The sequence below is a fragment of the Hyla sarda genome, chromosome 10 (assembly GCF_029499605.1).
Source record: "Hyla sarda isolate aHylSar1 chromosome 10, aHylSar1.hap1, whole genome shotgun sequence".
Taxonomy (NCBI): Eukaryota; Metazoa; Chordata; class Amphibia; order Anura; family Hylidae; genus Hyla; species Hyla sarda.
In genome coordinates, this window is record NC_079198.1 from 84,074,614 (window position 1) to 84,091,785 (window position 17,172).

At 43.4% G+C, this 17,172-nt stretch overlaps 2 protein-coding genes across 2 annotated transcripts in view; one reads left to right on the top strand and one right to left on the bottom strand.

Annotated features, from left to right (window-relative positions):
- Nucleotides 1-17,172, bottom strand: part of LOC130294632 (uncharacterized) — a 181,529-nt gene that overhangs the window by 159,908 nt on the left and 4,449 nt on the right. The window lies entirely within an intron of this gene.
- On the top strand, nt 519-15,962 carry TEX12 (testis expressed 12). The gene is made up of 5 exons (XM_056544785.1): nt 519-677; nt 7,400-7,473; nt 10,921-11,011; nt 11,087-11,138; nt 15,756-15,962. The coding sequence occupies exons 2-5, from the start codon at nt 7,405-7,407 to the stop codon at nt 15,898-15,900; spliced, it is 357 nt and encodes a 118-aa protein (XP_056400760.1). The 5' UTR covers nt 519-677; nt 7,400-7,404; the 3' UTR covers nt 15,901-15,962.

The following is a 17,172-nucleotide window of genomic DNA, read 5'->3' on the forward strand; positions in this document are numbered from 1 at the left end:
TCCGCACCACAATGTTATATTTTGCTGTCCCCTGCTGGCCAATAGCATCATATATATATATATATATATATATATATATATATATATATATATAATGCAATAAATATGTGCACTAAATATATAGATAAATGCATTTATTTATTTATATATTCTATGCTATTGGCCTGCAAAACGCTATATATAATATGTGTGTGTGTGTGTGTGTATATATATATATATATATATATATATATATATATATAATCTATAACAAATGAATAAATGTATATACATTCTATAATTATAAATATACAATATTTGATCTATCTATCTATCTATATTAGAGCATTTTGCTGCCCCTGCTGGCCAATAGCATACAATATATAAATAAATAAATGCGTTTATCTATATATTTATTGCACTGATGTATCATATACAGAAGGCCAGAGACGTGATAAGCAAGAATACAAAATGAAGGTGTGCGCGGAAACTAAGTCACTGACTGCGCAGCTCTGCTCCTACCTCAGGCATAGAGCGGTCACGTGGTGCGGGGAACGCCTCATCTACGCATGCGCGTCTGTGATCAACGCTTCCGTTAGTCGGAGTGATTACGCAGTTACTTATGTGCGGTCCCTTGCGGTCTGTAGTGTGAACTGCTCCCGTACAGCGGCTACAGTGACGCACATATTGCGGCCTCGGTAAGAGCGCTATATAACGTTCATAAGGCTGCAATACCGAGGCTTGTGCAGAGACACCTTGTTGTGCCTAAACGTGCAATGCTTCACTTGCATGGAGACAACTGTGGTGAAGTGTCTTGTGAATGTGGTGCACATCAGGATTTGCACTGTTGATACTGTTATAAGGCAGTGTTTCATAACCAGGAGGCCCCCAGCTGTTGCTAAACTACAACTTCCAGCATGCCTGGACAGCCTCTGGCTGTCCAGGCATGCTGGGAGTTGTAGTTTTGCAACAGCTGGGGGCCTCCTGTTTGGAAAACACAGCTATAAAGATACATAATAAAAAATATACAATAAGGGTTAAGTTCACATTGCGTGTGCCCTGTACGTTGGGCATATACATGGGCATCATGTCGAAAAGGGACTTAGCGGGACAGCGGGCGCAGTGAGTTACATATGCCAAATGTAGTTGGCGAGTGACACATTCTGCCAATTTCCTAAGCGTTTATGTTCAGGACGCTTTTTAGTCCCATTAAGTGAAAGTAAAAATGGGTTTAACGTGATTGGTCAACTATGTTCAATGCATCAATCTCAAAGGGCCCTTTGTCCGTACCCTGCAGTATACGGCATCCCTTTTTTGATAGCTTGCTGATTTATGCGCTAAATGTACGCAATGTGAACATCTTTTTCAGTACCCCTTAGGCCCTATTCGCATAACGTGTTTGGGTGCAGTATATTTAGTATATAAGTTGGTCGGCACTTCCGTTAGGGGTGTGGTGCACGTGGTGGATCAGGTCCAGAAACGGTGTAAGTAATGTCTCAGCACTCACCAAGTATATTCAGGAATAATACGCTGCGGATCTGCCAATGACCCGACCCTAAATTGTGCCTCCAGCTTTTTCCGCCTGTGCGTACTCGCAGCGTACTCGCAGTGTACTTACAGACATTGCCGAGCGGCCGCGATGTCTGAGGACACTGCACATGTGCGCGATTACTCGCAAGTCCCTGTGTGGCTGCTTGGAGCGGCGCATTGCTGCTGCGAGCAGCACACAGGGGAACAGCTGGAGGCACAATTTAGGGTCGGGTCATCGGTGGATCTGCAGCGTTCCATGTGACCCTATATGTCGGAAGACTATTAAAGGAGTTCTCCATACTGCTGGCAGGGAAAAAATAAAGAGATACATACTAGGGATCGACCGATTATCGGTATGGCCGATATTATCGGCCGATAATCACGATTTTGGGCATTATCGGTATCAGCAATTACCTTGCCGATAAGTCGATAATGCATCACCCCCCGCACCGCCCCCAACGCACCGCGACCAGACCCCCCGCCCCGGCCCGCCGAACCGCGACCGCCCCCCGCACCGCGTCGCACCCCCCCAACGTAGTGCTGGGTGGTATACCGGTATGGATTTTTGCCCATACCGCTATACCGGTCGGGCCCCTCCCCCACCCTCCGAGTCAATAAAAAAAATTTAACTTACCCGTAATGGGGGTGGTCCGGGCCATCCATCCTTTCTGTAGTGTCCGGTGGCATTCCGGGTGGAGAGTGAACCGGTCCAGGCTGTCCTTCTACAGGAGTCATCTTCTCCACTCCGGGCTGCATAGACGCCGCTACGCCGTGATGTCAGGTGCGTCGCTGCGCACGGGCGTCACTGCGCAGTGGCGTCTATGCTGCGTTACTAGGCCGGAGCCTGTCCAGGGTGGAGGAGATGACCCCCGGAGAAGAAGGACAGCCCAGACCGGTTCACCCTCCACCCGGAATGCCGCCGGACACTACAGGAAGGAAGGATGGCGCGGACCACCCTGACAGGTAGGGGGAGAGAAGCGGGTGGTGGCGGCGGCGGCCTATGGCACCGCAAAAGCCACTGCAGTGCATTGATTTAAAGCGCCCGCTTTAAATCAATAATCTGCAGCAGTGTCGCGGGGGGATAAATAGCCGATAACTTATACCGGAATATCGGTATAAGTTATCGGCTATCGGCCCTAACCTCCACCGATTATCGGTATCGGCCCTAAAAAACGATATCGGTCGATCCCTAATACATACCTTTCTTCGCTCCCCTGGTGCCTCCGGTAACCCACTCTGATCTCTGCCGCGATCCTTTTCCTGGTTGCCGGTGGTCGGTGAGTCATACTGCACTCAGCCAATCACAGGCCGCAGGAAAGTCCCGACTCGGCCGGCGATAGGCTGAGGGTCAGTGTGACGTTTTCGGCCCCGGGGCCGAAAATGCAGTGTACTTACATTGCCAGGGCCGAAAACGTCTATTGCTGGCTGAGCCGGGACTTCACTGTGGCCGGTGATTGGCTGAGTGCAGTATGACTCGCTGACCACCGGCAACCAGTAAGAGGATCGCGGCTGAGACCGGAGTGGGTTACCGGAGGCACCGGGGGAGGTGAAGGAAGGTATGTACCTTTTCATTTTTTCACTGCTAGCATTATGGAGGACAATTTTTCCATCCTGGAGTACTCCTTTAAGAAGGTATTCCTCCGTACACTGTGCTGTGCATGGTCAGAAGGATAGTATGTTTTTTTTATGTTTGGGCTGCGTCATGACGGTATATGTTTTATTTGTAAAGGCATGGCAGACTACCCATGGGGGTGATTTGTTAACCTTTAACCCCTTAAGGACCGGGGGGGTTTTCCACTTACATTTTTAGCTCCTTACATTTTAAAAATCATAACTTTTTCAATTTTGCACCTAAAAATCCATATTATGACTTATTTTTTGCACCACCAATTCTACTTTGTAATGACATTTTACCCAAAAATCTACAGCGAAACGGAAAAAAAACTAATTGTACGTAAAAAAACTAAATTTTGTAAATTTTGGGGGCTTCCGTTTCTACGCAGTACATTTTTCGGTAAAAAATATACCTTCTCTTTATTCTGTAGGTTCATACGATTAAACTGATACCCTACTTATATAGGTTTGATTTTGTCGTACTTCTGGAAAAAATCATAACTACATGCAGGAAAATGTATACGTTTAAAAAGTTTTTAGTGGTACCATTTTTGTATTGATCAGACTTTTTGATTGCTTTTTATAAATTTTTTCATGATATAAAAAAATGACCAAAAATACACTATTTTGAACCTTGGAATTTTTTTGCGCGTACGCCATTGACCGTGCGGTTTAATTAACGATATATTTTTATAATTCGGATCTCAGGCACTGAGCAGTCATTTGGCGATTGGCGACGCAGGAGGCAGGTAAGGACCCTCCTTGTGTCTGCCAGCTGTTCGAAACGCAGCGGTGGTCCTGAACAGCCGACTGAGCTAGCCTGGAGTAGTTTACTTTCACTTTAGACACGGCGATCAACTTTGAACGCTGCATCTAAAGGGTTAATAGCGTGCGGCACCGCGATCAGTGCCGCACGCTATTAGCCACGGGTCCCGTGTTATAGAAAGGGTGTGAAAGGTTTTCCCGTCCTAAGACGTACATGTACGTCATGCACATACTGGTCGCTACTCTCGGCATCCCTCTGAGCCCGAGGATCGGGACACACACACTGCTCTGCTAGGAGACCCCAGTGTCCTCTACTTGTCCCCCTTTCCCCGGTGTTGCTTACCCGTCCCGAACTGCCGTGCCTGCCGGCATGCTTTAGTTTCACTTTCACTTTTCTATTTTTATTTTTTTAAATTTTTTTTGTAAAGGAGCTGTTAAAGGGGATGTGCGCTGCCCTGGCTTTCGGAGCTCCGCACGCAGCGTCCGGAAGTTCATTACTCCGAACGCTGTGTGTGGGCTTCCGTGTTCGCGGCCGCCGGGCATGACGTCACGCCCCCTCCTGGTGATGTCACACCCGCCCCCTACATACTTTGAAGCCCTCTGATGTCTTCCAAAAGTAAAAACATGTCAACTTTATGATGGAAACATAAAGTAGACATATTGTATATGTGAATCAATGTATAATTTATTTGGAATATTCATTTTCCTTATAAGTAGAGAGCTTCAAAGTAAAAAAAAATGCAACATTTTAAATTTTTTCATCAAATTTGGGAATTTTTCACCAAGAAATTATGCAAGTATCGACAAAAATTTACCACTAACATAAAGTAGAATATGTCACGAAAAAACTATCTCGGAATCAGAATGAAGGGTAAAAGCATCCCAGAGTTATTAATGTTTAAAGTGACAGTGGTCAGATGTGCAAAAAATGGCCGTGTCCTCCAGTGAAAATTGGCTGGGTCCTTAAGGGGTTAATGTGATTGTGTTTCCCTCTTCCTCTTCCTCTAATAAGGCTTCTCTGGATTCCTGTCTACCCTGTTTATTCCTTTGGGACACTGATGGTGATGACATATATCTGTCTAATCTACCCTTGCTCTCTTTTGTTGGGCTTATAGATCTCCTTTTTGGGGCCATTTTTTTTTTCTTTCCTTTTTTTTTTCTTTTCCTTTCCCTCCTTTTTTATGTTTCTTCTCTCTACTTATATATGCAGGCTTATTATTGAACTAAGGCCACCTAATATATATATTCAGTGTTTAGAGTGTGCAGGCTCAATATCTTCCTATATCTTTTATTTCTAAACGGGGTATTATTTTACCTTATTTTATTAGTATATCCTCAGTTCTACTATGGTAGGTGAGCGCACAGTAATTTAACCGTGACCGTTAACATAACTTTCTGGCCCAAGTAGATAACATATAAATATCAGGAAAACATAAAATGTTAGCTATACCAGTACTTCTGAAACACTTGGGTGTATCCAATATATGTTTTTCTATCACACCGCCGTTTTCACAATGATTTGTTGCTGTGTACAAAGATCTACATTAATAAGGGTACCACTGATCCAGTGTCTTATGCGTCCAGGTTATAGAGTGTGGTAGTTGGAACCTTTAAAACGTACAGCATGGACAATTTCTGAAATCCTCTTATGAGGAAAGTCAACATTTACAGTTGTTTAAGTCCTGTTACAACTACTTCAAGAGCTTATGCTATAAGATCCCCACTATGCGTAGATCCCGAGCCTTATAACCACTATTTAAGTAGACTTCTTGATCACCAAAATAGTCTTGAACTGGAGCTTAGAGTTTTGAGATTACATATGGAGCAGTCTCACCCATCCAATATGCAGCGGGATTCCTCCAAGCAGAATCTGTGCGGAGACCGCACGGAATATGCGCGGGATATATTTCCCAAAGTGGAATTAACCGTTCTTAATTATTGTGGCCAAAGTTCTATCTTAGTAATGGGCCATAGATCCAATATCCTTCGGCACCAATATGCAGGGTGAGACAGTTATATCCTTTGGACGTTTAACATCAACTTTAAAACATTGTGTTACTAAGGAGAATTTTGATATACAAGTTGCCACAGTTACCACTTTAGGTGTCCTGGCATGGACGACCAAATGTGGTCATATCCAACAGCATAGCGTTTATGGATTTAAGATTACATATAGAACGATCTCACCCATCCGGAGTTCAACACGGCTCCTCAGACCAGCGGAGTTCTCCTCACTGACCCGTCTCTCAGTGTGACTCCCAGTGCTGTACACTTTCTCAAGACTGGACTTCAGTGCTACTTCTCACCGCCGGGCCACCACTCATCTGCGACACACCGGGTGCCAGGGTCTCGCTGCATCTGCGGACTTCACCAGGGACCCAGTGCTGCTGGAGCTGTCTGTGCCGGCTGCGGACTCCTCGGCATCCCACGTGACCGCCACCGCTACCTCTCCGACCTCGTTCCTGCGGCGTCCCACGTGATCAGGTCCCACGTAACCGCTATTGCTACCTCCGCGGCCTCGTTCCTATGGCGTCCCACGTGACCAGGAAGACCTGCTGCGGCGGAGCTCTAGGTGAGTGAGCGTCAGCGTACCACCGGCGCTCTGACGGTCCCGACTAACAGGCCTTTACAATTGCAGGGTGAAGGAACTATCACCTAGGGTCGGGTCTCCAGACCCGATCCTGCCTTCCAAGCTAACTCACGCAACATGGCTAGCTAGCGAGTGGGTGCGTGATGGAGGGGGGGCGGAGCGTGTCCTAGCTTCCTGCCTCCATGCTTCCTCTCCTCTAGTGATCTTGTGATACCTCTCCTCTACTGTGTGATCACCTCCAAAGCTTCACAATCCATTTCCTCTACTGTGTGATCACATCCAGAGCTTCACAATCCATTTCCTCTGCTGTGTGATCACATCCAGAGCTACATGATCCCTCTCATCTGCAGCATAATCACATCCAGAGCTTTATCAGTCCCCTCTGCAGTATTATCACACCCATTGCTCTATCATCTCTCTTCCCTGCAGTATAATAACATTCAGAGCTTCATTATTCCACCCCACCACAGTGAATGGTTCCTCTTACACCACAGTATTATTACATCCAAAGCTTCATCATCCCTCCCCACCACAGGGTAATGTAGAACTTTATGGTTCCTCCCACTATACAGAATAATCACATCCAAAGCTTCAGCATCTCTCCCCCACTATAATATAATCACATCCAGAACTTTATCATCCCTGCCCACCACACTATAATCACATATAGAACTTCATAATTCATACCCTTGCATAATGGTACCTGCAAGGGTATAGTGAATTTTCACAATTTGTCAGATGGCTTCTTTCAGAAAATAAACAGCTATAGAGGGGTAATTAGATTTTTTTTTTTTTTTAATAGTTCAGGTTTTATTTGTGTATATCAAATTGTGAAATTGTCGTAAAATGCCTGGCAGCATACAGCGTTTTTCTTTTCACATTTATTTAGAGTTTTTTTTTTCCTTTGTGTTTATGTGTCAGCCTACATGGAGACAATGGCAAGCAATACAGCGAAGTATGAAAGCAAATCTATAAAAAGGAAGAAAGATAAGGAAGTAAGTATCTTATTAAATTACATATTAATATTTCAGAAATATGGTTTTAGCTCTGTAAAGATTAATACAGATTTTTGTCAAGTCTTAGGCCGGGTTCACATAACAGAAAAATTGGCAACATATTTTATTTTGCACACAAATTTTCGCCTGTTAACAATTATTATTTTGTATATTTTATCAAAAATTAAGGAGGAAAGTTGGCGTGTGAATTTTCTGATATGAGACTTGGACCTTAGGGTCCCTTATTTGGCAAATCCCAGGATTTGACAGGTGAGGAGAACAGTATTCTGATGTAGAGCTGAGGAGAACAGTGTCAGAATGCTAAAGAAGGAGTTTTCAATGTAAAATCAAAATGGCCCCCCAACCATGTAGGCCCTTCGGTGCTAAGATTATGACAATAAAGACTTAAGTTAGTTTATCTTATTTCAAATGAATAGTTAAAAGGTACCTGTCATGATGATCCGGTGGAGGGATATGTGTAAACCAGCCGGCATTCTCGTAACCCGAGACTTGACCTGACGTGATGCGATTACGAGTCAAAAGTCAGAAGTTCCATGCAAAGTCTATGGGACTTCCAAACATTTGTTTCGTGAACAAGTCCCAGGCTACGAGAACACCAGCTGGTTTACATACATCCCGCTTCTGGATCATCATTACAGGTGCTTTTTAAATACACTGCTAAAAAATAAAGGGAACACTTAAACAACACAATGTAACTCCAAGTCAATCTCACTTCTGTGAAATCACACTGTCCACTCAGGAAGCAACACTGATTGACAATCAATTTCACATGCTGTTTGCAAATGGAACAGACAACAGGTAGAAATTATAGACAATTAGCAAGACACCCACAATAAAGGAGTGATTCTGCAGGTGGTGACCACAGACCACTTGTCACGATTCGGCTGGCTGGAGGTGGATCCTCTGTGCCAGAGAGGAATTGACGTGGACCGTGTTGGTGGACCGGTTCTAAGTTGCTACTGGTATTCACCAGAGCCCGCCGCAAAGCGGGATGGTCTTGCAGCGGCGGTAGCAACCAGGTCGTATCCACCAGCAACGGCTCAACCTCTCTGACTGCTGAAGATAGGCGCGGTACAAGGGAGTAGACAAGAGCAAGGTCGGACGTAGCAGAAGGTCAGGGCAGGCAGCAAGGATCGTAGTCAGGGGCAACGGCAGGAGGTCTGGAACACAGGCTAGGAACACACAAGGAAACGCTTTCACTGGCACAATGGCAACAAGATCCGGCGAGGGAGTGCAGGGGAAGTGAGGTATAAGTAGGGAGTGCACAGGTGAACACACTGATTAAGCCTGCTGCGCCAATCAGTGTAGCAGTGGCCCTTTAAATTGCAGAGACCCGGCGCGCGCCCTAAGGAGCGGGGCCGCGCGCGCCAGGACAAGACAGACGGGGAACGAGTCAGGTACGGGAGCCGGGATGCGCATCGCGAGCGGGCGCCTCCCGCATCGCGAATCGCATCCCGGCTGAGAGAGATATTGCAGCGCACCCGGTCAGCAGGTCTGACCGGGGCGCTGCGAATGCGAGGATGCTGCGAGCGCTCCGGGGAGGAGCGGGGACCCGGAGCGCTCGGCATAACACCACTTTTCAGTTCCTATACTTCATGGCTGATGTTGTGGTCACTTTTGAATGTTGGCAATGCTTTCACTCTAGTGGATGCATGTGACGGAGTCTATAACCCACATAAGTGGCTCAGGTAGTGCAGCTCATCCAGGATGGCACATCAATGTGAGCTGTGGCAATAAGGTTTACTGTGTCTGTCAGCGTAGTGTCCACAGCATTGAGATGCTACCAGGAGATAGGCCAGTAAATCAGGAGACGTAGAGGAGGTCGTAGGAGGGCAACAACCCTGCAGCAGGACCGCTACCTCCGCCTTTGTGCAAGGAGGAGCACTGCCAGAGCCCTGCAAAATGACCTCTAGCAGGCCACAAATGTGCATGTGTCCACTCAAATGGTCAGAAACAGACTCCATGAGGGTGGTATGAGGGCCCGCCATCCACAGGTGGGGGTTGTGCTTACAGCCCATCACCGTGCAGAACTTTTGGCATCTGTCAGAGAACACTAAGATTGGCAAATTCGCCACTGGCTCCCTGTGCTCTTCACAGATGAAAGCAAGTTCACACTGAGCACATGTGACAGTCTGGAGACACCGTGGAGAACATTCTGCTGCCTGCAACATCCTCCAGCATGACCGGTTTGGCGGTGGGTCAATAATGTTGTGGAGTGGCATTTCTTTGGGGGTCCGCACAGCCCTCCATGTGCTTGCCAGATTTAGCCTGACTGCCATTAGGTGCCGAGATGAGATCCTCAGACCCCTTGTGAGACCATATGTTGGTGCGGTTGGCCCTGGGTTCCTACTAATGCAAGACAATGCTAGACCTCTTGTGGCTGGAGTGTGTCAGCAGTTCCTGCAAGAGGAAGGCATTGATGCTATGGACTGGCTCGCCTGTTCCCCAGACCTGAATCCGATTGAGCACATCTGGTACATCATGTCTCCCTCCATCCACCATTGCCACATTGCACCACAGACTGTCCAGGAGTTGACAGATGCTTTAGTCCAGGTCTGGGAGGACATCCCTCAGGAGACCATCCACCACCTCATCAGGAGCATGCCCAGGCATTGTATGGAGGTCATATGGGCACGTGGAGGCCACACACACTACTGAGCCTCATTATGACTTGTTCTAAGAACATTACATCAACGTTGGATCAGCCTGTAGTGTGGTTTTCCACTTTGATTTTGAGTGTGACTCCATATCCAGACCTCCATTGGTTGATAAATTTGATTTCCATTGATAATTTTTGTGTGATTTTGTGGTCAGTACATTCAACTATGTAAAGACGAAAGTATTTCATACGATTAGTTCATTTATTCAGATATAGGATGTGTTATCTTAGTGTTCCCTTAATTTTTTTTGAGCAGAGTATTAAAGCACATGCTTTAAAGGGTACCTCTCATCAAAAAAACTTTTGATATATTATAGATTAATGTATGCAGAATAACTTTACAATTGCATGTTATTAAAAAATATGCTTCTTTCTATTTAATTTTCCTCTTTGAAGAAATGACCACTAGGGGTCTCCCTACCAGTCCTGGCAGCAAGCATTTCAGACTCATGCTGGAGTCCTAAACACTACGAGCTGCCAGTCTGCTTTGTTCACAAAGGAGAACACTCAGAGCTGCCAGCCTGCTTTGTTCACAGCCTGTTTGGCTGTGAACAAAGCAGGCTGGCAGCTCTGAGTGTTTAGGACCCCAGCATGAGTCAGAAATGCTTGCTGACAGGACTGATCGGGAAAAATACAATAGAAAGAAGCATATTTTTCATTAACATGGTATTGGAAAGTTATTCAACATTCATTATTCTAAAATATATCAAAAGTTTATTTGATGAGAGGTACCCTTTAATAACTGTAACTGTGCTTTTGACTTACAGAACATAGATCCCGAGACTCAAACACCCACAAACATACCTTCCACTCTGTCAGACAGCCCTCAGGTGGAAGACATAGCAACTATGATGAAAGGTTGGTGTTGTATTATTTCTTTTCATGCAGCAATTACTGTTGCATTTTTCAAAATGGCTATTTTTCTGTTTACAGATTTAAGTAAGGAAGTAAACCTTCTATTCTCTAACTATGCAAAGACACTGAGGTAAGCACCCTTGTAATTATTTACGCTATAATGAAAAGTTAGAACCTTTATTCATAATATATTATACTATATATTATTATATATGCTATTTTAGGAAAATGTATTTTAAATTATACAGCAAAACTAGCAGGTTCTACAATTGGAGTCTAAAAGAATTTTATAGACATTACCAGGCTAACAAATGCTAAAGATTTCAGATTTATCCTCAGGATAGGGGATTACTATCTGATCCCGCAGCGATTTTCAGAACGGGGAACATAATTTTCCCTGAGAGCAGGAATCAAGTCTCCTCTACAAACAAAACTGTCTTCCCTGAGGCTAGAACTCTCCACCACTCTATTCATTCTCTATGGGAGCCATCAAAGATAGCTGAACGCTGTACTCTGCTACCTGCAGATAACTGGTATTTGTGGGCAAACCCCTTGAAACTTACTTCCAGCCCAAAGTGAAAATTCCATAGTTTTGCTGACACCATGTGTTCAAAAGGGTGCTTACCTGAAATTTCAGCTTCCTTTCCACCTAAACTTGTCAGTGTCTATTCATTCTGATTGGGAAGGTTTTTTGTTTCCTAGGAAACAATTTGATATCTAAGTCTCCTTTTCTGCCTATGAGCCAATGAGTTTACATCAGTAATTTCCCCAGTTCCCTCCCTCCTTTAGGGTACTTTTACATGTGCAGGTTATTGCCTGTTCTGAGCGCTGACTGACATTATAGCAAGTTGATTACTTCTTGTGAACATTTGCCTCTACACATGGCAATTTCTGGGAGGAGAATGGCTGCATGGACGATTGCCCATAACAAATGATCTGTCTGTTTCCATTATTGTTGAATTGCTGGCACTTCTCCTGTTTAGATGTCTTCTCTTCTGTTCTTTGGGAGGCAGATTAACGAAATTCTGAATTTTTTTTGTTTTTTAACAGCATTTAATGATATGTTTTAAAAAGGCATTATTGGCAGTCAGCAGGAGGTTAAAGGGTGCTTAGACATCTTATCCCTTATCCAAAGGATAGGGGATAAGATGCCTGATCGCGGGGGTCCCGCCGCTGGGGACCCCCGGGATCTTGCACGCGGCACCCCGTTTGCAATCAGTCCCCGGAGCGTGTTCGCTCCGGGACTGATTACTGGCGACCACAGGGCGGGCGGCATGTGATGTCACGCTCCGCCCCTCAATGCAAGCCTACGGAAGGGCTGTCATGCCCCCTCCCATAGGCTTGCATTCAGGGGCGGAGCGTGACGTCACACGGGGGCGCAGGCATGACGTCACACGCCGCCCGCCCTGTGGTCGCCAGTAATCAGTCCCGGAGCGAACACGCTCCGGGGACTGATTCCAAACGGGGTGCCGCGTGCAAGATCCCGGGGGTCCCCAGCGGCGGGAACCCCGCGATCAGGCATCTTATCCCCTATCCTTTGGATAGGGGATAAGATGTCTAAGCACCGGAGAACCCCTTTAAACAAATACACATATATGGTATTACCACAAAATACTTAGATAAATACTGTAATGTGAAGCCAGTCTAAGGCTGGAAAGAGACAAACTGTTTTTGTGCAAGAATGTCCTTAAAAATACCATATTCACAGTATGATTTGTTATGGGCCATAAATGCTGCAGCCAGATGTAAGCTAAGAGTCAGTAGGGGAATATGAACACCATACTTAAATGATGTCTGTGAACACAGACTAAGCAGAAAGAACATACTAATCCTAAAACCGAAAAATTTTACTGACTAAAATCTACAATTAACAAGACTATTTAACCATGGCTAAAACTCAGTTAAAATCACAAGATAAATACAAGGTAAAAGCTCAAGCAGACTTGGAAGTGTATTGCACAAACAGACATCATAGTAGCATTATTGCACAAAGTAACCAGCAGAGAATTCAGGATATCTCTGGTTAAAATAGACACACCCGAGATTTCATTGGCTCTGAGCATTAACCATTCTCAATCCAGGGAGAATAGCAAACTGCTCAGAATAAACTAGTGTGTGAATACACGCCTAAACAGAAAAATGCAAAAACATATAAACGGACATTACACGCAGCTAATTTCTTTCAATCACTGCTCCCTATCTGTCTCCCGGTTGGGTGTGGTATTACAACTTGGCTCCATTCACTTCAATGGAACTGAGCTGCAGAACAACACCCAACCTGGAGACAGACGGGGAGAGTTTTTTTTAAAGAAAGTAGCTCTGATTTTCTATTCTTTGATAACCCATTTAAACAAGGCAGTGGTCATCTTGGATGTGTGTTTAGGGTCATTACCATGTTGTAATACTGACCTACAGCCCAGTCTCCGAAAGGATGGTATCATGCCCTGCTTCAGTATTTCACAGTACATGTTGGCATTCATGGCTCCTATAGGCAAAACACTTATTCAGACTGTTTTGACACTTAAAATTTATCTCTGGGGGTCCTCCCTTTTCTCTTTTTTCTACATCTCAAATGGAGTCAACTGTGATAAATTCAGTTGAATGAAATGATTTGGAAATAAGCAGCCCCGTATGTATAAGGTCTCACAGCTAACATAGAAACATAAAATGTGTCTACAGAACCATCTAGTCGGCCCAATATTATAAATACTATCAATAGTCTCTGGCCCTATCTTATATGAAGGATAGTCTTATGCCTCTACCATGCATGTTAAACTCCTTCACTGTATTTCCACCTTCCACTTCTGCAGGAATGCTATTCCGTGCACTGGCTTAGAGAGTTCAGCAACTGTGGTGAATTGTGATATCTCTTCTCCTCTTGGCTGCCAGGAGAAGGAGAGGCATCACAGTTTATCACAGTTTCTGACCTTCTCTCTAACCCAGTATTACTTACCATCTGGACCTGAGTGAGTGGTCCCATTGTGGACCTAGTTATCAATACCTACTGCCTGATACTATATTCAATTTGACTTGCAGCCTTATCAGTGCGGATTCACTATCCTGCAACCTAGGTCCCCTGATGAACCCTGTTATATCACGTTGGGATTTAAGGGACATTATATTCAATGTGTCATTAGCAGGAATTGTTTTTATACACATGAAAGCTTCTTGGGGTTTGCAATAAAGCATGTAAAGGACTATAAACCTGTAAGAAACAAAGATCTCTAGTCTGATGAAACCAAGATTTAACTGTTGGCCTCCATATCTGGAGTAAAAAGGCACAGTTCATCACCTGCCAAATACCATCTCTACCTGGTGGTGGCAGCATCATGCTATGAGGGTGTTTTTCAGTGGCTTGGACAGGGAGAATGGTCAGGGTTGAATGACAGCTGAATGGAGCAAAGGCAGAGACGGACCTCAGACTGGGCTGAAGGTTCACCATCCAACAAGACATTTGGGGTGATTTATCAAAACCTGTGCAGAGGAAAAGTTGACCAGTTGCTCATAGCAACCAATCACTTCTTTAATTTTTAAAAAGACCTCTGTTTTGTTGCCATGGGCAACTTGTCAGATTTTCCTCTGCAAAGGTTTTAATAAATCTCCCCACATGACCCTAAACACACAGGAGTGGCTTAGGGAGTTATCTGTGAATGTCCTTGAGTGGCCCAGCCAGAGTCCTTACTTGAACCAAACTGAACAACATCTCTGGAGAGACCTGAAAATGGCTTCCACCAACAGTCCCCATCTAACTTGCCAGAGCTTGAAAGGATCTGCAGATCTACTTATGTCAATACAATATTTACGTTTTTCCAGCAAGATGGTGCACCACCACATTATGGGTGTCAGGTCCAAGCATTCCTAGATGAACAGTTTCCTGGAAAGTTGAATTGGTCGTCGTGGGCCAGTTGAATGGCCCCCAAGGTCTCCCGATCTGACCCCCTTAGACTTTTATCTTTGGCGACATCTGAAGGCAATTGTCCATGCTGTGAAGATACGAGATGTGCAGCACCTGAAACTACGGATACTGGAAGCCTGTGCTAGCATTTCTCCTGCGGTGTTGCTATCAGTGTGTGAAGAGTGGGAGAAGAGGGTTGTATTGACAATCCAACACAATGGGCAGCACATTGAACACATTTTATAAGTGGTCAGAAACTTGTAAATAACTCATGAAAGAATAAAGTTACGTTAAAACCAAGCACATCATTGTTTTTGTTGTGAAATTCCCAATAAGTTTGATGTGTCACATGACCCTCTTCTTATTGAAAAAAACAAAAGTTGGATTCAAAATGGCCGACTTCAAAATGGCCACCATGGTCACCACCATCTTGAAAAGTTTCCATACTAATGTGCCACAAACAGGAAGTTAATATCACCAACCATTCCCATCTTATTAAGGTGTATCCATATAAATGGCCCACCCTGTAGTATTAGCTTTGATAGTTACCACCTCTCTGTCGCACTGCCTTTTTAATAGGTTAGAAAAGATTTCTGACATTCTGTTTTACTTTATTATGGGATATTGAGGGCAGAATGATTGAGTGAAACTTTTCTTATACTAGATATAGTGAGGCATGCTAAGTACAATAGAGATGTTCTCATTGTAGATTCAGCACATGGATAAAAAGCAGACATTTGCCTTGCAGGGCTTGAGGACAATGTTTTAACCATACAGTTGCTGTTCATGTTGTTCACTAAATGTCAAAAATGCCTCTACTAAATTAAAATGTTGATTTTTTTCTTTATTCAGTGAACGTTCCACTGTAGATTCACTACATGTACGTGAGTTTGATAAAATTCTTGAAGAAGCCAGATCATTGGAAATTCAGATAAGACAAAAGAAGGAAAACCTTAGGAACCATCTCTCCATGATTGCAAAAACTTTACAAAGATAAAGCATGCATTATCATTCATTTGCTGTAATTTAAAATGTAATAAAAAATGTTTACAAAAGTTATCTAATTGGAAAATCTTAAGGACAATTAATATTTTTCAGGCTATATAAAATTGACACAATTCCAATTTTGATATAATAATGCCCTCAAGGACTAAAATCCGGATGGTGTGTAATTTAAATGTATACCCTCATCCCTTTATAGCCTATGTGCACTGATCACTGGGCTTGTTGGGGGGGTTATAAAAGAGCACCTCCTTTGTGCTTTGTGTGTTATACTTTGTGTAGTATTATAACAACTGAATAAATATTTTACTTTAATTTAAAATACAGTTGCAATAGTTGTATATGGTAATGAAGCTAAACACAATCCTGATATTCAAGTAACCCTTAGATTTATAACAAGTTATATAAAGCAGGAACAGAAAAGAACTGATAATGATAATGACACTCTCAGAACATCTGACTCTAACCTTATGCTTATAGCTGAACGGTGTACACAGTGTGCATATTTGGCACATTTGCTAGCATATATTGTTTGATATGGGATTTAAAACCATGTCTACATATGATTTTCAGTTAAAAAAAAGTAAGTCACTATTAGGCCAGGTTCACACTACTAATCATCAGATTTTGCCTTTATATAACGCTTGGCAACACATTAGATACTGTATGGGTCTGAAGGTGCATTGAAAGCATTTAGTTTTTTCCTCCTACCATTCTAAAAATCAAAAGTGCAAAAACTAAAATTGGCCTGGTCTTTAAAGGGGTACTCCGATGGAAAACTATTTTTTCAGTTCAACTGGAGCCAGAAAGTTAAACAGATTTGTAAATGACTTCTGTTAAAAAATATAAAAATTTAAATACAGTATAAACATAAGTTTGAAAATTACTTCTATTCATTTTTTTATTTTATTTAATAATGAAAATAAAGGCAGAGAGTGGTTTATTATGATGGTTGGAGTGAACTGGAAGGATTTTAAAATGTATTAAGCTCATGACAGGTAATCTTTGAAAACATAGCCCATTTTGGCCTTGAGGACAGACTATTTTCAATTTTTGCGTTTTCATTTTTGCCTCATTCACTTTCTAATAGGCTTAACTCTTATTTTTTTCACCTACAAACCCATATAAAGGCTTGTTTTTTGTGCAACCAATTGTACTTTGTAATGTCACCTTTTATTTTATCATAAAATGTACCACTAAACGAAAAAAATAGTTTTTCGGCTTTACTCAGTGTACTATATGGTAAAAATGATATGCTTTCTTTTTT

What these genes read in the sequence shown, in the direction of transcription:
- TEX12 (XM_056544785.1), top strand. Translation starts at nt 7,405, where the DNA reads ATGGAGACAATGGCAAGCAATACAGCGAAGTATGAAAGCAAATCTATA. An exon ending in CATAGCAACTATGATGAAAG is followed by an intron (nt 11,012 to 11,086) that starts GTTGGTGTTGTA and finishes TTCTGTTTACAG; the next exon opens with ATTTAAGTAAGGAAGTAAAC. An exon ending in AACTATGCAAAGACACTGAG is followed by an intron (nt 11,139 to 15,755) that starts GTAAGCACCCTT and finishes TTCTTTATTCAG; the next exon opens with TGAACGTTCCACTGTAGATT.